Genomic DNA, 23,722 nt, shown 5'->3' with positions numbered 1-23,722 from the left:
AAAAAGGCCTTTGGAGGCTGCCTCCCCTCCCCTGCAAATTAAGTATCATCATGCTCGGCCAGCTGACCACACCACCCGGGACAGGCTAAATAGGATTTGGGGGGCCCCAGGGGCTGTGGAGGCCCTGGACTTGGCCTCAAAGTCCAGGGGTAAGAGCGCCTCTGCTCTTAAGCAGCTCTATCTCATCAATTGCATTCAATGAAAGTATCCTGCATGGGTAGTAACTATTCAAGAAGGGGCTGGATCCTGTGGTTACAGCTGCTGCATCCACTTTCCCCATCCAATCCTGACCTCCTCCGAAGATCTTGGAGCAGTTTATATCATCCAGACTACTGTGTGCCACAGAGAGTGACAAATGCACACACCCCTTGCAGGATTTCAAATGCGTGACCGCTCTCTTGCGGGACTCCTCTCTACTCAAACGCCGCTCCCTCCCCTCCCCTCCTCCCCTCCCCTGCCATTTCACCCTCGCCAGACATCAAAAGGTTGTGTCCACCCAGTGCGGTGGGTCCCAGGCGGCGCTACTGCAGTGCTAGATCTGACAATATACTCTCTCTCTCTCTCTCTCTCTCTCTCTCTCTCTCTCTCACACACACACACACACCACATCCTTTCCGACCTTGGGCAAACTGACTGGCGGATTGCCCAGGCCTCCATCGCCCTAGGCCCACCGTGTCCATGCACACGTGCATAGGCGGTGCCTCCCGACCCGGTTGACAGCAAATCCCGCTCGCAGACTCCTCCAGAGCCGGGATCACCCCACTGACCTCCCCAGCTCTGGTGCCCTCTGCCCGCCGCCCCGCTCTCGACGTGCCGCCTGGCAGCAGCATCCTGGCTTCCCTCAGCCTCACCTCCTCCTCCTCCTCCGCTGAGCGCTGCGAAGAGTCGAGCCGACAGCTTCGATCTGGGGGACAGCTGCCAGGGAGGGGCCTCGCCCAAGCAGTCAGCCCAGCCGGCCGCCCGCCTGGTCCCTCTCCGCTCATCGCTCCTCTTGGCGCTCCGCCCCCACCTCCCTGCCTGCATCCCCACCGAGGAGCATCCTTGGCGCTGCCACCGCGCCTTCCTCTGCCAGCGCTTCCCAGGGGCGGGGCGGGCCTCACAGGGCTGCTGTAGCAACTGGCAGCGGAATGAGACAAGAGCTCCCTCTCCGCCGGTCTTCTGCACTCGAAAAGACACAACAGAAGCCGCTCTCTTCTGGATGCCTGCACCGTCCTCTCCCGCTAGCCGGAAGGCACTGGGTGGCAGGCAGTGCGGTGTGTCTCTCCCTTCACAGGCGAGAGAGAGCCGCCCCCCACCAACTACTCTGTGGGAGCAACTTTCCACCCGGTAGAGAGGTGTGACCCACCGGGGGGCTCAGCACGACTTGGCATTCAGCAATGTGGGAAAGTGGTGTAGGTAAGAGCCTGGCTGGGACCACCCGTGGCTTAGCAGACTGGTCATGGGACTTTTCTTCAGATGGGGCTCACTGTGTCGGGTTCAAACGCCACAGTCCCCCCACCCCCACCTTGAACGTATGAAGCAGCCTTATGCCGAGTCCAGCAATGTCCTCATGATCTCTGGCGAAGGAATCTTTTCCCCAGTCCTGCTACCTGCAGCTGAAGATCCTGGGGATCTGAACCCCTGCATGCAAACCATGTGCCCCACCAGTGAACTGGCAACAAGGAGTTACTGGCTGGGCTACACTGTGACTGCTCCCCAACACTCCCAACTACTTTGTGGCGTTTACAAGCTCCTTTTGCACATAGAAGGGGTGTTGTTGTACAGAGTGGACCCTGTTGATACCCAAAAGCATTTTTATCTCTCTTCAGCCTGGGTGCACTAGGGGGAAAGCTGTGTGATCTGCTGTGTATGGATCCTGACTCCAGAGTATCTCCACTGGGATCAGAAGAGCCTCTTCTCTCAAAATATACCTTTCAGCTCACTAAATCTTTGCAGCCACCTAGTGGCTAGTTCTGTTAAGCAAGTCAATATGTTCAGAACTAGCATCTTAAGAAAAAAATGAAATCGCCTACTAGGAAATTTGTAATAAGCATAACAAGCACATTGATTGATTGATTGATTGATTGATTGATTGATTGATTGATTGATTGATTAAGTGCTGTCAAGTCGGTGTTGACTCTCAGGGACCACATAGATAGATTCTCTCCAGGATTATCTGTCTTCAGCTTGGCCTTTAAGGTCTCTCAGTGGTGCATTCATTGTTGTCATAATCGAGCCTATCCACCTTGCTGCTGTGGATTCTTCTCTTCAATTTTCTTCTCTTTCCTTCATTATAGACTTCTCAAGGGAGCTGGGTTTTCGCATCATGAGTCCAAAGTATGATAGTTTGAGCCTGATCATTTGTGCCTTGAGTGAAAATTCTGGATTTGTCCTTTCCAAGGCCTTCATTGCAACCCTACCAGGTGCTAGTCTAGTATTTCTTGACTGCTGGATCCTTGATTGTTGATGGTCGATCCTAAAAGGCAGAAGTTATCCACCACTTCATTATCAATTCTGAGGCTGGTTGCTGTACCCATTGTCATTAGTTTAGTCTTCTTTATATTTAGTTGTAGTCCAATTTTTTCACTGTGCTCCTTGACTTTTAGACTTGACTTGCAGATCATCTGCATTCTCAGCTATCAGAGTGGTGTCATCAGCATAGCGCAGGTTATTGATGTTTCTTCCTCCAACTTTAAAACCATGCTCATCTTCTTCCAGTCCAGCTTCTCTCAGTATATGTTCAGCATATAAGTTGAATAAATAAGGAGAAAGTATACAGCCTTGTCTTACTCCTTTGCCGATCCGGAACCAGGCAGTTTCACCATGTTCCGTCTGGACTGTGGCTTCATGTCCTGTGTATAGGTTTATCATGAGAACAATGAGATGTTCTGGGACGCCCATTTTCCTAAGGATATTCCACAACTTGACATGGTCCACACAATCAAAGGCTTTTCTGTGGTCAATAAAGCACATATTGACTTCTTTCTGGTATTCTTCGGCTTTCTCAATTATCCAGCATGCATCAGCAATTATGTCTCTTGTTCTTTGGCCTTTTCTGAAATCAGCTTGAACACCTGCCATTTCCGTTTCCAAGTAGGGCTCTAATCTGTGTTGGATAATCCTGAGCATTATTTTGCTAGCATGTGAAATTAAGGATATTGTGTGATCGTTTACACAATCTGTTAAGTCTCCTTTCTTTGGTACGGGTATGTAGACTGACCTCTTCCAATCTGTTGGCCACTGTGTCATTCTCCAAATTTGCTGACATAGTTTGGTTAGAACCTTGACTGATTCTTCTTCTTTTGCTTGCCTTATTTCTGTAGCTATTCCAACAATTCCTGTAGTCTTCCAACTTGGTAATGACCGGAGTGCTGATCTAACTTCATCTTCCCATACTAGAGGTTCTTGCAAGTAGGGAATATCTTCTAGAGAGTCTCTTGGATGTTAATGTCCCTGCTGTACAGATTTTCAGAATACTCCTTCCATCTCTGTTTGATCTTCTCTGAATCAGTTACTATCTGTCCTTTGGCATCCCTTAACATACCAATTCGAGGTTGGAACCTCCCTCTGAGTTCAGAGATCTTTTGGAAAACTTTCCTTGTTTTTCCATGTCTATTTCCATCCTCAAGATCTTTATAGATGTCATTGTAATACTGTTCCTTGTCTCTTTTAACAGCTTTCTGAAATTCCCTATTAAGTTCCTTCCTGTGGTCTTTATCTTTCTTGACCTTGGCTTCTCTCCTCTTCTTGGCAATTTTCACCGTCTGTTCTGACATCCATTTTGCTTTCTTGGTCTTTAGCAGTCTCTTTTCACATCCATCCTTAACAACTTCTTCAATTTTATTCCACAATATCTCTAGTTCCCTATCAATGAGCTTCATAACTTCAAAGCAGTTCCTGATGTTTTCCTTGAAAATGGTGGGTACATTCTCAAGATCATATCGTGGAAGCTGGATAGCTTTGTTTTTCTACTTTAGCTTGACTTGAAACTTGCACATGAGCAGTTCGTGATCTGTTCCACAATTGCCCCCTGGCCACGTCTTTGCTGTTATAACTGAGCTCTTCCACCTCCTTGCACCAGTAATGTAATCAATTTGATTTCTGTGTACTCCATCTGGTGAAGTTCATGTGTATGGGTGCCGCTTTGGTTGTATGAAGAATGTGTTAGCAATGAAGAGATAATTGGCTTGGCAGAAACTAATAAGTCATTCTCCTGCTTCCTTTCTGTTTCCTAGACCATACAGTCTAATTGTGTTTTCCTTCTTAACATTTCCAACTTTGGCATTCCAGTCTCCAACCACCAGCATCACATCTTGCTTGCATGTTCTGCCAATTTCAGACTGGTCTTGAGCATAAAACCCATCAACCTCCTCTTCTTCTGCATCAATCGTTGGGGCATAGACTTGAAGAACTGTCATGTTAAAGCATTGTCCACGAAATCTAATTGATATTAGTCGGTGACTGACTGTATTGTACCCAAGTACTGTCATTGTTCTAATCTTCCTGACTATGAAAGCAACACCTTTGTTTCTAATGTCCTGAGTGGTAAACGGTATGATTTTCTGACTCAAAGTGTCCTATTCCAGTCCACTTTAATTCACTGATGCCCAATATGTCAATCTGTAGTCGATTCATTTCATCTTTCACTGTGTTGAGCTTTCCCATATTCATGCTTCTTATGTTTCACATTCCCATTGTAATTCTGTCTTTGTAGCTTCGGATTTTCTTTTCCCACATGGCAACATCAGTTGCTAGATGTCCAAAAGGCTTTAATCTTACCGTGTCATAAACAACATTGGTACTCCTGAGAGTACCGCTCTTCTGCTCTTCCTCAGTTGCATGTTGAGTACCATCTGACCTGAGGGGCCCATCATCCGGCACTACATTGACAATCATTCTATTTTGTCTCCCCTTGTGGTTTTCTTTGTAAAATATAGGAGTGGTTTACCATTGCCTCCTCCCACACAGTATGAAATGATGCCTTTTTCATTGTCACTGAAGTAATCGTCTGCCTCCAGCACCTTCTTATATTGCTGCTGCCCAATATAGCTTGCTGCTTGCTTTAGCTGGGCATCTGAGATAACCTTCATGCTTTGGGTGACCCTACTGGGAGTATACCTCCCGGCGTATTTCGCTCATCCCTCCCAAGAACACCCCACCACCACCACGATGAGGCAGCATAGCAGGACTTGTGGTGGTGGGGGGAAGCACATTAGATCTAGATATACTAGATATATCAAGATGTTTTAATTATGTATTCAAGCATGAGCTTTCATGGTCAATAGCCCACTTCATCAGATGCAAAGCAGGATCTGGCTGAAGCACAGCAGAAAGGTTGGTTAAAAACATTCTAAAGTTCTTGAAGTTATAATTCCTATGTGCTACAGTTGCCAATTAATTGAATGCAACATCACATTTCAGCAGTTCATTTGCAATATGCATTATCATAGAGAACCATCAACCATAGGATCTATAAAAATAAAGAACTAAAACTATTAGTACATTGGCCAGGGTGGAAGTAGTTAAAACACTGTACAATTTAAGAGAAGCCAGGCCCAGAAAGCTACCACTTGTGCTGCTGGAATTACTGCAGCTCCATCAGATCAAAGATTCAGTGCATTTCCCTGTTTCGACCTCATAGACCAAGTGCTTGTATCTGTTGAGTAAGCCTTACACAACAACAAACTCAGAAGTTCTTCTAAACAAAATTATGCAAGGGGACTGTCACTCCTACAGAGTCAAACTTTGCATGAGCAGAGGTGACCACACAGGGGAAGGAGTTATGTCAGTGCTTTGAACTCTCCACTCACATCTCAATTTCTACTTTATTGATTTGCTTCATGTTTAATTAGACACATGAGTTCTGTGTGGGCATTCCTGTTGTGTTTGCCATTGACTGGAAACAGAGGAGAAGCCAGAAGCAGCAGCAGCAACAACAATAAAACCCAAGTCCTGCTAGGCTTCCTCATCATGGTGTGTGTGTGTGTGTGTGTGTGTGTGTGTGTGTGTGTGTTTTCCTGGGAGGGATGAGCGAAGAACGCAGGGAGGTATACTCCCAGTAGGGTCAGCCAAGGTGTGAAGGTCATCCCAGCTGCCCAACTAAAGCAAGCAGGCACCTATATTGGGCAGCAGCAATACAGGAAGGTGCTGGAGGCAGACAGTCACTTTGGTGACAATGGCAAAGGCATCATTTCATACTGTGCGGGAGAAGGGAGAAGGTGATTCTTAAAGCCATTCCTGTATTTTACCAGGAAAACCACATGGATAAGAATCTATCTATGTGGTCGCTAAGAGTCAACACTGACTTGACGGCACTTAAAGGTGATTCTTCAAGGTGATTTCCTTGTGTTACAATAAACAGACAAAGTCTGTGCGTTAAACTAGATGTGTATATAGTTTTTTAAAACAGGAAAAGCTGCTTCCAGAAGGGTGGTTGGAATGGGGTACATAATTATTCTCCCGTTTACTGTTTCCCTGATTCATATTTTCTCCCTTCCCAAACTGCTCATGTAAAACACACATTTGGAATCCGTGTGTGTGTGTGTGTGTGTGTGTGTGTGTGTGTGTGTGTGTGTGTGTGACCTGGGGAAGCAATTTGGAATGGAGAAATTGAAGCAAAGGAAAACCTTAAGTACCCCCTCCCCTTCCAGTTCTCAAATTTTCAGAAGCATCATGTTTAAAACTTTTTTAAAAAAGTCTTCCTCTACACAGTATCCTGGAATTCAATAGTGGGCGGTGCAGAATGCAGATAAAGTGGGAGTGGAGCTGGTTTATCATGATCACCTTTGGGCTGCCTACAACACGTTACTCATTGGTGAAAGAGAGTTCAGTCTCAATTCTTGTCTTATTCATTGGGCTGCACATCACATTGAACCAATAACCAGGTCCAAGGTGATGCAAGTTCTATCAGAATATTTTTCTCCAGAAATGATATCAGAGAGAAATGCCTCTGATTTGATACCATGCTGAATTGTATCGCCATGATATTGAACAGGATCAGAAAGTGGGAGTGGGTCTTACCTTAAAGGAAGAGCTGGTTTTCACAGCCACCCCAAGGGCTTAACATATAGAGGTAAGTATGCCTTGGACAAGATGAGAGACTGCTTAATTACACTGTAAATTCCAACACTCAGAGCTCCAAATTACATTACTGTTATATAATTTTATGCCAGCTGTTGCCTTGATTGCTTCTTGTTCTTTGCTAACCATGATATTACAAATCACTTGATGAAGAAACAGCAGGTGATAGTGAATGTGAAAATAATGTCAAGTGATGACGATGACAACGAATATGTATATACCACTTTTCATCAAAAGTTCCCAAAGTGGTTTATATGGAAATACATACGTACGCTCCCTGTCCCCAAAGGGCTCACAATCTAAAAAAAAAAAAAGATACATAAGATAGACTCCAGCCACAGCTACTGACACCAGCAACAGCTACTGATCCAGCTAGTGATCTAGTAAACAGCTAGTGATCCAGTAAAGATCACTGTGTGTTGTCACAAAACCATTACAAAATTCTACAAGTGTAGAGTCCATGAAGTATTGAATTATGTTACTATGTACTGGTCTTTAGTCGCCTATGTTATAGCACTAGCCAAAGGGGTTTGAATGTGTAAGCAGGAATCTTTTAATCAAGTCTGAATGACACACCATGTGCCAGAGACTGATTGGATGTGAAAGGCGGTAGACTGGCACTCAGCTTGGACTTCCCAGGCTTCCCACGATAGGTGCTCTCTGGAGGACATTCCCACAGTTAAGGAAAACCACAGATCTTCTCACCTAGCAATCATCTTTCCACATTCACAGCCTTCAAGAATTCATCTCCTAGGCTTTGATCTCCGTCTTGAACGGCGAACGCCCTGCCAGTGCAAACCTCCAGTCATTTGCATGCCTTGGAAAGAAAATAAAGCTTTATATAAACTAGTCAGAATTGTGGTTGTTTTAAGTTAATGCTTACTGGGGTCCTGGACACCCCAGATGCCCTCTTCAGACTTTCCCCCCCTCTTCAAGCGGGGGGAGGGGTCGGTCACCTAAAGTGTGCTTGGAAGTCTCACCACCACCCAGGGGCGTAGCAAGGTTGTAGTGGGCCCAGAGATAAGATTTTAAAATGGGCCCTCTCCTCACTGAAGCTCAGCTCATGAAGTAAAGAAATCTTAAATGAGGCTGAATAGTGCTAACAAAAAACATAGTAAAATTTATATATAACCTATGTGCCACAATGGAACACCATCCTAAGTTTTTTTTTAAGGTTTTGTATATTGTGGATGATGCAAGTCATTTAATGGTACTAGAGAAAGACATGCTGTTCTGGTAGCTCCAGGTCTTAACACTCACATCAATACAACTGAAGGAAGCCTGGGCGGGTTCGTGGCTGGGGGAGTCAGTCATGTGACTTGCCTCTGGGGGGTTCCAAGGCAATGGGCCCCCAGACAACTGTCTCCCCTTGCCCTATTATAGTTATGCCCCTGCCACCACCCCTGGCACGGATCCTCCTGAAAGCCTCACCCTCCCTGCACTCTTCCTGCTCATGGCATTTGACTGAAGAGGGAAGTGCTGGAAGCATGATAGTGGGTGTTTTCTGTGATTACAAAGCTGAGGTGCCCCAAGCTTGCAATCGTAGAAATGACTACTACCATCACACTTAAAGCATTTGCCTCTTCAAACACCATAACTGTGAAGAGTGTGGGGAGCAGGAGGCATCAGTGGGTCTTCTGGGCATGCTGTATACAAGAACAGCATCCCTTTTTTAAAAAAAGGCTGAACAGAGCTCTATAGAATAATCCTGTTCTGCCATCCTGCTCTGAGAAGCCTACACCTCAATTCTCCCTGCTCCAACATTTCTTCTTTAGGATTTCCCCCTCCAATAATTCTTGCAGTCTGATCCTGATAGGCAGGTAATGTTATGGAGGAGGGTTCACATTCTGGCACAGCTACTGTAAGAAGAGAGTGAAGGCTGAGTGGGTCAGAGCTGGATCCTGGTTGGCCTCAATAGACTCCATAAAATATCATTATTATTTATTCTCCAAGACGGGCCATGCGTGGGGACATGGCAGAAAGGAGACGATTGGCTAACAGAGGGGGAGGAGGTGATTGGCTGACAGAGGGGAGAGAGTTCCAGAGCAGCAGGGAGTTTTGCGGGACGGCTGGAAAGCAGTTTGACAGTTGGCTCGGGGGTGCCATGAAGTGGCAGGGAGCTCGGAGGCTGGGGGCGGCTTCGGGAGCTGGACAGTTGGCTTTGGGGGCTGAGGGCGGCAGATGGCTGGCTGAGCTGCGCTGTGAAGTGGCAGGCAGCAGGGAGCTCAGAGGCTGTCAGGCGAGTGGACGACAGTTCCTGGCAGCAGCAGGGGGAAGCAAGGACTGTGAGACAGCGATAGAAAGATGGAGGACAGAGAAAGAGATAGAGAGAGGGGGTGGTGGGAAGAGTGAGTGAGAGCATTGTGGGGGCGGCAAGAGTGAGTGAGAGCATTGTGGGGGACGGCAAGAGTGAGCGAGAGCATTGTGGGGGCGGCATCACAGGGTCAGTGCATGACCACACAGATGCTCTGTGCAGGGTCAGCTAGTACCTACTTAATAGGAATACTTACTATATAGTATGCAATACCTAATAGTTACTTAACACATACTTAATGCTTAATAGTAAGTCACCTGCCAGCAGTACTGACTACAGAAGAAAATGGGAAATAAACTAAGTGTCCAGCCCTTTCATGTCTCAGGACAAGTCTGTATGCATCTTTGTAACAGGAACTCACTGATGGCCCACAAATTATACTCGGTGGGGGGGAAGGCAGTCAATCAATCAATCATGTTTATTTACAGTCATAGACCAAAATTTACATACATAATAATACACATAATATAGTAGTAATATATACATAATATAATCAGGAACATGGACTCATCCTAATCAGCAGTTTCCCGTTTGCATAATCTGGTTTACCATCTGTTGTCTAGCCTTTTTAGCTGCCTCACAGAACTTAGCAACTTTAAATGTTACTTCCTCCTTCTGATCTGAGAGCAGATAGTTGACGTAAAATGCATCTGTATGACCTGGGAAATCAGTCAGTAATGAGGAAATATAACAAGTTCGTAAGTCCCTATAGAAGAGACAGCGGAGTAAAATGTGAAAGATAGACTCCTGTTCTCCAGAGCCACAAGGGCATAGTCTCTGTTCTTTTGGGATCCCTCTAAATTTACCTTCTAGTTCAGCTGAAGGTAGCACATTAAATCTGGCCAGTGTAAAAATCCTGCAATACTTAGTAATGGTAATCTTACCCAGGTAATTCGCAGGTTTAGTGTTATACATTTGTAGACCTAGGAAAACTTCTTTAGAGATTAAAGATCAATCTGTCTGCATTTCCATATCATAGATCCGCTGCTTTAATATCAGTCTTGCGCGACAAAAACCCATTTCTAATAAACCATCCAGACTAAAGCCATATAAACTTATTTGGCGAGATATAGATTGCTTCCAACTAGAATTAAATTTATCAATAAAAATTAGGTGAGCAAGGCCTGTAGAAAAGAAAGACAATCTTAACCAGAAGCTGAGAATGGAAAACCACATCCGGGCTTCCATCTTAGGCATACCAGTTTCCATCCTCAATATTACATTGGGAACACATCTAGGGATCTGTAAAATAGATCTCAAAAACTTTGTCTGAACTGTTTCTAGTGGTGTGCAGTTAGTATACGGGCCCAACTGCAACCCATAAAGCAACTGAGAGCAGGCCGGGGGGGGGGAGGCATAATCAAACTCTGCTTTATGAACTCTCAGAAGGTGCTTAGACAAGCAAACCTTGAGGAAGACAAAATGTGGCAGCAAGTCATGGATTTATAATAAAACTTCTGGGAGCTTTATTGTTATTGTAAAAGGGGCCCTCTCAGCACTGGGCTTTTCTCCCTGAGGGCATGCCCGTTGATTAATAAGTCTGATGGTACTCTTCACTGTGTAAATGGACTTTGGCATTATGAGATAAGAGCTGAACTTCTCTCTCTGTTAACTCCTGATTCACGCCAGCATAAATATGAGACCAAGTTGGCACCAGGACTGTGATTCAAACTCTACAGACCGGACAGGAAGGGCAAAAATGGGGGTGAGGGGAATGTAGCTCTGCTTGTAATGGAAGGAATAGCATCCAGCAAACTAAAAAACCTAGGAGGACCAGTCTCCTCCACAGAAACATCATATGTGGAAGGGGCATAGTGGGGCAAATGAAGCAAGTGGGACAAATGACTCTGGGGGGGGTGTTTGACACTGGCTGGGCATTAGATCACTCTTCACTCTCCCTCCCCTGCCCCGCCCCAAACTCACTGGCATGCTGCTGGCTTTGGATTGGATGCCTCACCTCAGTTCCAAGCAAGATGAGTCCTCTTTTGGGGGTGGGGAGTGTCAGGCAGCATCTCTCCCTCCTCCTGAGTGATTAGTTTCGTGTTCAAGTTCAATCCATTCCTCCCTCAGCCTGGAGGATAGGCTCAACAGCTAGGGAAATGTCATTGAGCATCAGTCTGCCAATCATAAGGAGAAGGAGGAGAGATGCTCCCTGACACTTCTTTCTCCTCCCCCTTCCCTCCAAAAACTAAGCTGAAAATATCTTCAATTAAAGGAGCTTAGGGACCTTTTTAAAAAGGTCCTTCATTAAAAAGAACGAGGTAAACCCATTATACTCCTTTGCTCTGCTTCCCTCCTGCCAACATTGCTTAGCAACTAGGTTCAGTTTACCCCTAAATCCTGGGGCAAAATTGGTGTGGGGGGGGGCGCTATCCACTCCAGTACACTGTATCCCATTTGAATAGAGTCCAAGCAGGACAGCTTTAGCTGCTTCACAATGCCATTGGCCAGCTATTATCAGAATCCAGATGTTGAGAACATACCACTCTCAGTTTGGCACACTTCACTCTCTATGTATCAGCTTTCAGACTAGTTCAACATGCCAGTTATTATCTTGAAAACCTACATGGCCTGCCCCGCCACCCACACCTTTTCCTATACAGTGCCTTCTTCCCATATGAGCCCCTGCTCCTTGTGCGATCATGTCATCCAGTGAGTCTCTGCTCAGTGTCCCCTCTGATTGTGAATTAAAGTCTCCTAGACAGGTGCAGAGTGTTTTCCGTGGCACTGCCTAGTTTATGCAACAGCCTTCCCATGAATACCTGCCAATGTACAGGAAGAGCAACAGGTGCATCCTTGTCCTTTGATGATAATCATCTTCACAGGGTTCACGCTCTTCTTTCAATTTATGGGAGATATCCAGAGTCTCAAATCTGATCTTGAATTTGGAACAGAGTACAACTGTCCAGGTTTCTTGTGTAATATATTCTCTCTGACCAATCATTGTTAGGAGGCAGACTAATGCATTTCTCATCAAGTCTGTGACATGTCTTCAAGGGAAGCCCCCACGGAAAATATATTCAAATGATTGATCCAAAAGGTTGCAATCGCATATAGGTTAAAGTAAAGTAAAGTAAAGTAAAGTGTGTCTTTGAGTTGGTGTCAACTCCTGGCTCCCACAGGGCCCTGAGGTTGTCTTTGGTAGAATACAGGAGGGGTTTACCATTGCCTCCTCCTGCTCAGTAAGAGATGATGCCTTTCAGCATCTTCCTTAATTGCTGCTGCCCAATATAGGTGTTTCCCACAATCTGGGAGACATACCAGCAGGGATTCGAACCGGCAACCTCTGGCTTGCTAATCAAGTTATTTCCCCATATAGGTTACTAGGTCCATATTTTCCAAGAAGGAGTATGGAAGTATTCATGACCAGGGCTTCCACCTGAGCATCCAGGATCAAAATTGGATCAAGGAGGCCTCTCAGGCTATGAATTAGTTATTTAGGAAAAAATAGATTTCCTCTAGAACAGGAAACCTTACCTCCTTACACTCTTACAGGGCACCCACTGTCACCATATTTGCATTGCCAACACCTACTCTAAAACAGTTTGCAGACACTAGCTCATGCTCAGAACTATTGCTCTGAAAAAGAGATGCTGACAAGGAAAAACAGAGCTGTATGTCGCCTTCATATTGATGACAGTCCACCCCAGATCCTTCAGTGACCACTCCCAACAGCTTTACATGGATCTTGAATACAATAGAGGATGGGATGTAACCCTGGAGGAAGACACTGAATGGACCATGACAAAATCAGAGGATGGTGACAGAGCAGATCCATTTCTTATCTGACAGCACAGTCGTGTCCTATGCTTCCAAAACAGATTGCATGTTATGTTTAGTGGGGTTGGAGTGAGTTTTCTACCACCTAACTGCTTATCTCTTATCCTGCTACTTCAAAACCCTCAGCTCTTTGTTAAACAAAGGAACCAACTGTAGATGAAGCAACAGGAGAGGGTGATTGATTGATTAATTGAGTAAGTGCTAACAAGTCAGTGTTGACTCTCAGTGACCACATAGATAGATTCTCTCCAGGATGATCTGTTTTCAACTTGGCTTGTTTTTGTTTTTTTACATTTTATATCCCACTCTTCCTCCAAGGAGCCCAGAGTGGTTTACTACATACTTAGGTTTCTCCTCACAACAACCGTGTGAAGTAGGTTAGGCTGAGAGAGAAGTGGCTGGCCCAGAGTCACCCAGCAAGTATCATGGCTGAATGGGGATTTGAACTCGGGTCTCCCCGGTCCTAGTCCAGCACTCTAACCACTATACCAACGCTGGCTTGCTAAGCGGTGGTCTCTAAGTGGTGCATTCATTGCTGTGGTAATCGAGTCAATCCACCTTGTTGCTGGTCATCCTCTTCTCTTTCCTTCAACTTTCTCCAGCATTATGGACTTCTCAAGGGAGCTGGGTCTTCGCATAATGTGTCTAAAGTATGATAGTTTGAGCCTGGTCATTTGTGTCTTGAGTGAAAATTCTGGATTGATTTGTTCTATGATCCATTTGTTTGTTTTCCTGGCCGTCCATGGTATCCTCAAAAGTCTACTCCAGCACCGAAGTTCAAAAGCCTCAATACTTTTTTTTGTCCTGCTTCTTCCAAGTCCAGCTTTTGCATCCATTGTCATGGGAAAAACCATTGTCCGAATGATTCTAATCTTTGTAGGTGTAAGCACATCATGGCATCTAAATATCCTTTCCAAGGCCTTCATTGCAACCCTACCAAGTGCTAGTCTGCGGCATATTTTTTGACTGCTGGATCCTTGACTGTTGATGGTCGAGCCTAAAAGACAGAAACTAGAGTGTTGGCCTAGGACCAGAGAGACCTGAGTTCAAATACCCATTCAGCCATGAAACTAACTGGGTGACTCTGGGCCAGTCACGTCTCTCTCAGCCTAACCTACCTCACAGGGTTGTTGTGAGGATAAAGCATAGCCATGGGCTCCTTGGAGGAAGAGTGGGATAGAAATGCAAAAATAAATAAATACATTTAGTCATAGTCCCATTTTTTCACTGTGCTCCTTGACTTTTACTACTAGAGCTTGCAGATACATCTGCATTCTCAGCTATCATATCAGTAGCGTTGGCCAGTACTCCATGATGGACCATGACAAAGGGAACACTTTTGGAACTCTTTTCAATGGGGTGTCACAATTATAGTGAAGACTGCTTTGCTTTCCTTTGTTCATCTCCCCCACTGCATTTTTATTTTATTCATTTAAAATAAAACAATAATATAAACAAAGTATCACAAAAAAGCATATACAAAAGATATATACAAAACATACAAAAATCAGCACGATTTCTATTAAAAAGGACTAACAAAGTAACAATATCATTTTAAACATAATTATTTTAAACATAAAGATGATATTGAAAAATATCATCTTTAACCCCTTTGACCTGGTATAAATGGACTTAGAATTGTCAATAAAATTGAGAAAAACAATCTTCCTTTCAAAAAAGATATTAATAATGTTATTAGGGAGAGCCAGCATGGTGTAGTGGTTAGAGTGCTGGACTAGGACCGGGGAGAACCGAGTTCAAATCCCCACTCAGCCATGAAACTAGCTGGGTGACTCTGGGCCAGTCACTTCTCTCTCAGCCTAGCCTACTTCACAGGGTGGTTGTGAAAGAGAAACTCAAGTATGCAGTACATCGCTCTGGGCTCCTTGGAGGAAGAGAGGGATATAAATGTAATAATAATAATAATAATAATAATAATGTGCACAAACCGGTTTGCTGGTCCTTTCCGGACCATTGGCCCGGCCCGGAGGTACAGAGTTCGGGCCGGTTTGGCAGCGGGTGGGGGGTTACCTTTAAGGAGCAGGGAGGGTGCTCATATCTCCCCACTGCCACGTTTCCCCTGCTGGCGCTTTCTCCAAAACCTCTGGTGCGGGGCAGCAGTGTACCTCCTTGCCACCCCAGTCAGCATTGGGCTGGAAGTGGCCGGTGCACATGAGTGTGCATGACGTGAGCATGCACATGCATGACATGTGCATGTGCACCTGCCACTTCTGGTCCAATGCTGACCAGGATGTCAAGGAGGTACGCTGCTGCCCCGCACCAGAGGTTTTGGAGACAGCTTTGGTGGGGGAAACGCAGCCGGTGGGTGGTGGGGATGAATACCCTCCCTGCTCCTTAAAGGTAACCCCCCTGCCACAAAACCAGCCAGTTGCCAGTTCATGCACATCCCCAAATGTAATCAGTTGCTTCTGCAAACTTGAAACTTTAATTTCACCTAAGTCATTAAGTAAAACTATCTCTGGTGTCAACAGCTCAGCACTTCCAGTTTTATGTATTGCAAAATCCTTTGTTAAAATGGGCATAAGCAAGGACAAGACCACTCACCACAAATGATAATACGTACACAAAACTGTATCTTGCCACAGTTTATCCAGCACCAAATGTCTTTGAAGAATCTTTGAAGTGGGACAACCATTGTGACCTTCTATACTACCATGATATAATCTTATAAGAAAGTTGTTTGTCAATGAAGTCAATTTTAAGGGACAACTTGACCATATTTTATGGTAAGCCACCACAAGTAGCAGTGTGCTGGAGGGGTGAGATATTAATATTTTAAATAAATTATAAATAAACATAAATAAATAATAAAGGTAAAGTGTGCTGTCAAGTCAGTTTTGACTCCTGGAGCCTACAGAGCCCTGTGGTTTTCTTTGGTAGAATACAGGAGGGGTTTACCATTGCCTCCTCCTGCGCAGTACGAGATGAGCATCTTCCTATATCGCTGCTGCCCAATATAGTACCAGCAGAGATTTGAACTGGCAACTCGAATAAATTTGAGACTATACCCTTCATACAAGATATTCCACTTATCTTTTAAAAGATGGTTTCATTCCTTCTTTTCTCCATTTAAAATATTGATCTCAGGGGTGTAGCACGTTTGGAGTAGGACCTGGGACAAGGAATGAAGATGAGTCCCTGCCCTCTGGGGCAGTCAGGGAGAAAGGAGGGGGAAGGTGAGCTGTCACCCAGCCAGTCTCCCTGCTGCCTCAGTGGCCTAGGGCATTTGTTCAATTATAGCTACACCATTTGATCTTGGACAGAAAGTGTTGAAGAAAGCAAACCAGGGTAAGCATTCCATACTCATTATGTCCATTAAATTCTTCCTTGACCACATTTCTTTTACTTTCACTAACTTATGGATATGATGCAATGAGTATACTCTCCACAGTCCAAATGTCGATGATCTTCTTCATCTGGTTTTTAAAAGTGCTGTCCCAGAATTGCTGATGCTGGAGTCCACCGCAGAGCAATGTTTTCCCTCCATTTGTTCCACACAGATAACCCTGATGCAAGAAATGAGTCCGGTACTGATCTTCAACATTAAACGTATCTTGCAACAGAAGTTATTCTAGAATATGGTTAGGCTGGATCAGTTCCAGTTTGTGACTTCTGAGGATGTGGACAAGCTGATTGGAACGGTGCGGCCCACCACCTGTCCTCTTGACCCTTGTCCGACATGGTTTGTTTGATCTAGCAGGGAGGTTGTTGTAGAAGGCCTGGTAGAGATCATAAATACATCTCTGAGGGAAAGTAGGATGCCTCCTAGTCTTAAGGAGGCAATTATTAGACCGCTTCTAAAGAAGCCTACCTTGGATCCCTCGGAGCTGAGTAACTACAGGCCTGTCTCCAACTTTCCGTGGCTGGGCAAGGTAATTGAGAGGGTGGTGGCCTCCCAGCTCCTGACAGTCTTGGAGGAAACTGATTATCTAGACCCATTTCAAACTGGCTTCCGGGCTGGCTATGGGGTGGAGACTGCCTTGGTTGGCCTGATGGATGATCTCCAACTGGCAATTGACAGAGGAAGTGTGACTCTGTTGGTCCTTTTGGACCTCTTGGTGGCTTTCGATACTATCGACCATAGTATTCTTCTGGAGCATCTTAGGGGGTTGGGGGTGGGAGGCACTGCTTTGCGGTGGTTCCGCTCCTACCTCTCGGGCAGGTTCCAGATGGTGTCCCTTGGAGACTGCTGTTTTTCAAAATCTGAACTTTTGTATGGTGTCCCTCAGGGCTCCGTATTGTCTCCGATGTTGTTTAACATCTACACGAAACCGCTGGGAGAGATCATCAGGAGATTTGATGCAGGGTGCTATCAGTATGCTAATGACACCCAAATCTATTTCTCCATGTCAGCATCATTGGGAGAGGGCATAACCTCCCTAAATGCCTGCCTGGAGTCGGTAATGGGCTGGATGAGGGATAACAAACTGAGACTGAATCCAGATAAGATGGAGGTACTCATTGTGTGGGGTCGGAACTCGAGAGAAGAGTTTGATCTGCCTGTTCTGGATGGGGTCACACTTCCCCAGAAGGAACAGGTACGCAGTCTAGGGGTGCTTCTGGATCCAAGTCTCTCCTTGGTGTCCTAGGTTGAGACAGTGGCCAGAAGTGCCTTCTATCAGCTTCGGCTGATACGCCAGCTGCGTCCGCTTCTTGAGTTAGACGACCTCAAAACAGTGGTACATCTGCTGCTAACTTCCAGACTAGATTACTGCAATGCGCTCTATGTGGGGCTGCCCTTGTACATAGTCTGGAAACTACAGTTCGTCCAGAATGTGGCAGCCAGGCTGGTCTCTGGGTCATCTCAGAGAGACCATATTACTCCCGTATTGAAAGAGTTACACTGGCTGCCAATATGTTTCCGGGCAAAATACAAGGTGTTGGTCATAACCTATAAAGCCCTAAACAGCATGGGCCCTGGGTTTTTAAGAGAACTGCTTCTTTGTAATGAACCCCGCCGCTCATTGAGATCATCAGGAGAGGTCCGTCTGCATTTGCCACCGGCTCATCTGGTGGCTACTCAGGGACGGGCCTTCTCCGTTGCTGCCCCGAGGCTTTGGAATGCGCTTCCTAGTGCAATAAGAGCCTCCCCATGTCTGACATCCTTTTAAAAGTCCTTAAAGTCGCATTTCTTCACCCAGGCTTTTAACTGATATTGTTTTGATTGTTCTGAATGTTATTTTTATAATATTGTTTTAAAATTTTTAAATTGTGTTTTACATTTCTTGCTTTTAAATTTTTTGTTTTGTTTTGTTTTTGTTTTTAATTAATGTTTTACTTTTTAATCCCAGAGACGTAAGTTTTGGCTACCGGAGGGATGCTGTGCTGGGACTGGGCAGGGACAGTTGCTCTCCCCTTGCAAAATATAAGATAAACATCACTTTAAAAGGTGCCTCTGTGCTCAGTTAGCAGGAATCTTAGAAATGGTAGCATTTGAAACAAACAAAAAAGTATTTGAGGCAATGTTATCTTAATAGTCCACATCCTCATAAATCAGGACAAATTTAAAGTTGACCAATCTAGAAATTCTTTCTTTACTTTAGAAAAAGGTTTTCATAATTCTCTCTTATCAAAGATTCTTTAGAGCCTGAAATCCTTACTCCCCAACTTTTCCAACTTGTTTTAATTCTTTGAATGTATATTTGGATTTTATTTTTTATCTAGGACATATTCTTTGCCTTTGCAGATGGAAATCATTAGATCAAATAACCATCTGGAAGGCAAACAGGAAATATAAGAACATTAAAAAGTAAAAGAAGCATACGAAAAATTGTATGCTAAACAGACAATATGCAATATGCATAGAAAGCAATATCAAAATAGTAGTTAAGCTGAATTGCTTTAAGAAAATGTTTCTTTAAAACAAATACACAAGAGTAATGTATAAAACTAATGCAGGAAGAATAAGTAAACAAATAATCTTAATAATTATTAAGAACCTTACTTATTAATAATCCCACCCCACCCCCACATACACACATTCAGACACTCAGATCTAAAGTCATGATCCAAAGTCAATGAGAAATGCACAAGAACTTCCGGATTCTATACAACTGAGGATACAGAATTCAATTGAGAACTGTGGGATTCTGAATAATGGGCTGTTAAATCTTTATTTTCAAGTGCCCTTCATCTTTGTCAGAAAACAATACAGGCAAAAGTACACACAAAAGTACACACAAGGCAATTTACTTTCAGAACACCTTGCACCTAGCAGTAGTGTGAGTGTGTGACTGGAGACACTAGAGCTTGGAAATACCATGGCTTTCTGGAGCAGGGAAGCAACAGAGCTGTATGGGGAAAAGAAGGCTTTTTAAAAGCTTCCATATGATCAAGTGGGCTATAATTCACAAAAGAATATTTTACAATATAGGCTGCTCTAATGCCAAGTTTTTTAAATGAGCACTTTAAGTGCCACAACTGTGTGTGTGTGTGTGTGTGTGTGTGTGTGTGTGTGTGTGTGTGTGTGATAGAAGAAAGCATTCTATGCAGTATAGTACAGTTAAGGGAAATATTTGCTTCCAAGTCTGAGGAAGAGTTCTGTATAACTCAAAATATTGCATACTGTACTGTAGATTTTGGTTGATCCCAAGAAAAATATTATTTTATTGTTCCTGGGAATTTTGTTCTGAGGGATAACCATGGCTGCTCAGTTTCCAAGCAGATGGTTCATTCCAAAACTAAGAGCTAAAATATGTATCTGAACAATACATGGGGAGGTTCTCCATTCTCTTGTGCAGCTCCCTCTGACTTCCCTGTGGATTGGGCCCATTTGTTATTACACTGGTTTTAATGTGGAAGGGATTTGCAGCCAACTAACCCCTTAGACAAACTGACAGGATATTGAACCCTCTGGCCTGGGTGTGTGTATGTAGAAATAAAGACAAGTTATAACAGGCCCATTGGCCTCATAGTCCTGTAATCTGTTCCCTTGTCTATTTGCAGCTACCTTGGACTTTCTCCTGACTATGATGTCACTGCACCCACCTCTGGCATCAGCAAATGTTTGCTGACTGGCAGTTGCCCCCTTGTCTGTCCCTGTAATGGAACATGCCATTATCTTTAGGTTGCTCTCAGTATGTTTTTTTAAATGATAGCCCTGCACTTTGCAATGCATGCACTAGCACTACCACTTTTTAGCCTACTTTGCAGTAGGCTTATGAGATCACCTGGAATTCTCTGTGTGTGTCCGACTGTCCGTGTGTCCTCCACCCATCAATTTTGCGATGCTTGGACCAATATGAACCAAATAGGGTACAGCTGTAGGGACACATAAGGACACCTTAACGGCATAGCTTCTGATGATGTCACATCCACCCCAATCCAAGATGGCGGATGCATAATTCAAAATGGCAGCCACATGAACATCAGAGGCACAAATGGGCTAATTTGTGGACTGTCTACCAATTTAAACCAAATTGCACACAGTTGCAGTGCGTGACACACAGGGACACCTCAATGGCATAGTTTGTGATGACATCATCCACCCCGATCCAAGATGGTGGACACGTAAACTTTTGAGGCGCAAGTGGGCTAACTTGTGAACTGTTTAACCGATTTTAACCAAATTTGCTTCAGCTTTAGGGACATATAGGAATGCCCAAATGGCATGACGTGTGATGATGTCATCCACTCCAATTCAAGATGGCGGCCACGTGAACATCTGAGGTGCAAGTGTGCTAATTTGTGGACTGCCTAACTGATTTAAACCAAATTACATACAGTTGCAGTGAGTGACACATAGGGACACCTCAATGGCATAGTTTGTGATGATGTCATCCACATCGATTCAAAATGGCGGATGCGTAAACTTTGGAGGCACAAGTGGGCTAACTTGTGAACTGCTTAACCAATTTGAACCAAATTTGCTACGGCTGCAGAGACACAGGGATGCCCAAATGGTGTAGTGTGTGATGATGTCATCCTCTCCAATACAAGATGGCGACTGCATGAGCATCTGAGGTGCAAATGGGCTAACTTGTGAACTGCTTAACCGATTTAAACCAAATTACACACAGTTGCAGTGAGTGACACACAGGGACACCTCAATGGCATAGTTTGCGATGACATCATCCAACCCAGTTAAAGATGGCAGACATGTAAACTTTTGAGATGCAAGTTCACTAACTTGTGGACAGTCTAACCAATTTGAACCAAATTTGCTATAGCTGTATGGACACATAGGGATGCCCCAATGGTGTAGTTTGTGGTGATGTCATCCACCCCGATCCAAGATGGTGGACGTGTGAACTTTTGAGGCACAAGTGTACTATCTTGAAGACTGTCTAACTGATCTGGACCAAATTTGATACAGTTGTAGTGAGTGACACACAGGGACACCTCAATGGTGTAGTTTGTAATGATGCCATACACCTCGATCCAAGATGGTGGATGCATGAACATTTGATATGCAAGAAATCTAACTTGTGGACCTCGATTTGAAGCAAGTTTCGTCCAGTTGTAGACACAGTGAAAGGAAAGTAGGCTGATTAGTTCTTACTAGAACAACTTGTTTCTTTAAATGCAAAAGCTTCAAACCCAGAGGACAGTGTTGTCCCCCTGCAATTGCTAAATGCCCATCCTTGCTCCTTTACTCCTGTGTTTATTACAGTAGTTTCCAATCCTCTGCTGTTCACTGGACTGCACATGAATATCAGGAATGCTAGAGAACAAACAACAAGGTGATGCCATCACTTTCTTATGGAGCTTCAAGAAGCATCTGACTGGCGGCTTGTGGGAGCCAAAATGCTAGACAGAGATGGGGGAGGGGTAGGCAACCTTGCTTTCCAGCTGTTGATGAACTACAACTCCCATCATCCCCAGGCACAATATGGGGATTATGGGAGTTGTAGTTTAACAACAGCTGTAGAGCCAAGGTTGCCTACCCTTGTGTTAGACCATAGAAACATTGGTTGGATGCATCAAGGCATTTTTTATCTGCCTTCAATTTCTACAGGCTACTCATATACAGGTTGAAAACACTTGTGGCCAAGGTGGACCCCTGCAAGACCCCTCTAGAGAAGGTCCTGAGGAGACAGTGGTGAACTTCCATTAAAGTGCTGCCCAAAATAAGTGGAATGACTCAATGGCAGTCCTGAAAGCCCTTTCCAGAACCTGCAGTGTTGAGGATCCTATACCTATACAGCGATATAGGAAGTTTCCTATACCCAGCAGCAATATAGGAAGATGCTGAAAGGCATCATCTCATACTGCAGGGGAGATGGCAGTGGTAAACCCTTCCTGTATTCTAACAGACAACCACAGGGCTCTGTGGGCACCAGGAGTTGACACCAACCCAATGATGGCGCACTTTACCATTATAAGACTGGGCAGTAGCATGCAAAAGGAGCAACTTTTCCACATAGCCAATTAATTAGCAGACAAGCAGTTGCCTTCAAAACAGAAGTTGTGTGGCTCTACCCTGATTTCAACAGCTTCAGTGGGACCTGCATTGTACACCAGTTTAGGAACATTCAGCAGAAATTGAATCTTCAGTTGGAGTGAATGGAAATATTGCTCCAGCTGAGACAGCTAAGGGCCAAATAACTGCATGCTGTGGTGGAAGTGGCTGCATATTAAACATTTAGCATGTGCCTGCTTCTGCCCACATGTGAAGCAGTTGTGAAGCAGTTACACATCTTTTTTGTTGCCTGTGTAGTGTGGCAGGCAAGGCTTGGCTTGATCTTAGGTCACAGATGGTCACAGATGAGATGAGCAAATGAGATGTTCTTGTGATAAGAAAAATGACATACCTTATCAATAAGTACAACTACAAATATTTAATCCACTTTTCAACAGAAGTTTTCAAAGCAGTTAACAAAGAAATAATAATAATAAATTAGATGGTAAGACAAATGAACTAAGCAGACATTTTTAAAGAGAGTCCACTACATTCAGAGTGCAATATGAACTGGACTCTTCTTTCAGCCCACATACTGAGGTAGGTAACACACTCCAAATATTACACACTCCAAATATTAGGCAACCTGGAGAGAAATCTGGCCACTAAAGCTGGATTTTAGTTTAGGCTTCCCCTCAAACCTCACTTTCAAGCCGCGGCCCTTCTGCAAACTCAGCCACAGCAGGTGTGTGGTAGGCAGGGGTGTACTTGCAAATTCAGAAGTGCAGCAGCACTCGACAATACGCAATACCTTATTTTCCCATACTGTCTTCTATCCCGCGGCCCGCCCCTGCCCCGCAGCATTCCCTCCTGCACTTGTTCTACGTGGTTACATCACATAATCTGGAATAGGGGAAAGTGCCCTCTGTATACAGGATTGTACTGAGCCCAATTCATTCCAGCCCCTAGCATTTATGAGATTCTAGGGACAGTGGGTGGCCTTAATACCTGGCTCGCGGGCGTGTGGGACTTGGATTGCTTTGCTAGACAAACGTCTGAATGGGTTAAAAAGAAACGCATCTTTTGGTCACACGCCTCCCTCCAGCAAGATGCTTTCCGCTGACGTGGGACCCAGAGAGATCGTACGTGGAAGAGACACGTTCATCACTCCGTCGTTCATATGTGTGCCCAACTTGTGTGGCGGATCG

The 23,722-nt window shown here is 44.6% G+C and overlaps 1 protein-coding gene across 5 annotated transcripts in view; it reads right to left on the bottom strand.

Annotated features, from left to right (window-relative positions):
- LOC128323928 (myomegalin-like) overlaps positions 1 to 11,384 on the bottom strand; it is a 207,932-nt gene extending 196,548 nt beyond the window's left edge. The window contains exon 1 of one of the 5 annotated variants that reach the window (XM_053247878.1): positions 11,331 to 11,384. Coding sequence is in view for 3 of the 5 variants with exons in the window: in XM_053247875.1 (XP_053103850.1) it covers positions 852 to 983 (132 nt within the window). In the remaining 2 variants the exon portion in view is untranslated. The other 4 variants (XM_053247875.1, XM_053247874.1, XM_053247877.1 and 1 more) reach the window with 4 other exon arrangements.
- Between the last annotated feature and the right edge of the window lie 12,338 nt (positions 11,385 to 23,722).

This window comes from Hemicordylus capensis, chromosome 4, assembly GCF_027244095.1.
Source record: "Hemicordylus capensis ecotype Gifberg chromosome 4, rHemCap1.1.pri, whole genome shotgun sequence".
Classification (NCBI taxonomy): domain Eukaryota; kingdom Metazoa; phylum Chordata; class Lepidosauria; order Squamata; family Cordylidae; genus Hemicordylus; species Hemicordylus capensis.
Note: the sequence above shows the minus strand (reverse complement) of the source record. Positions and strands in the feature narration are given on the sequence as shown.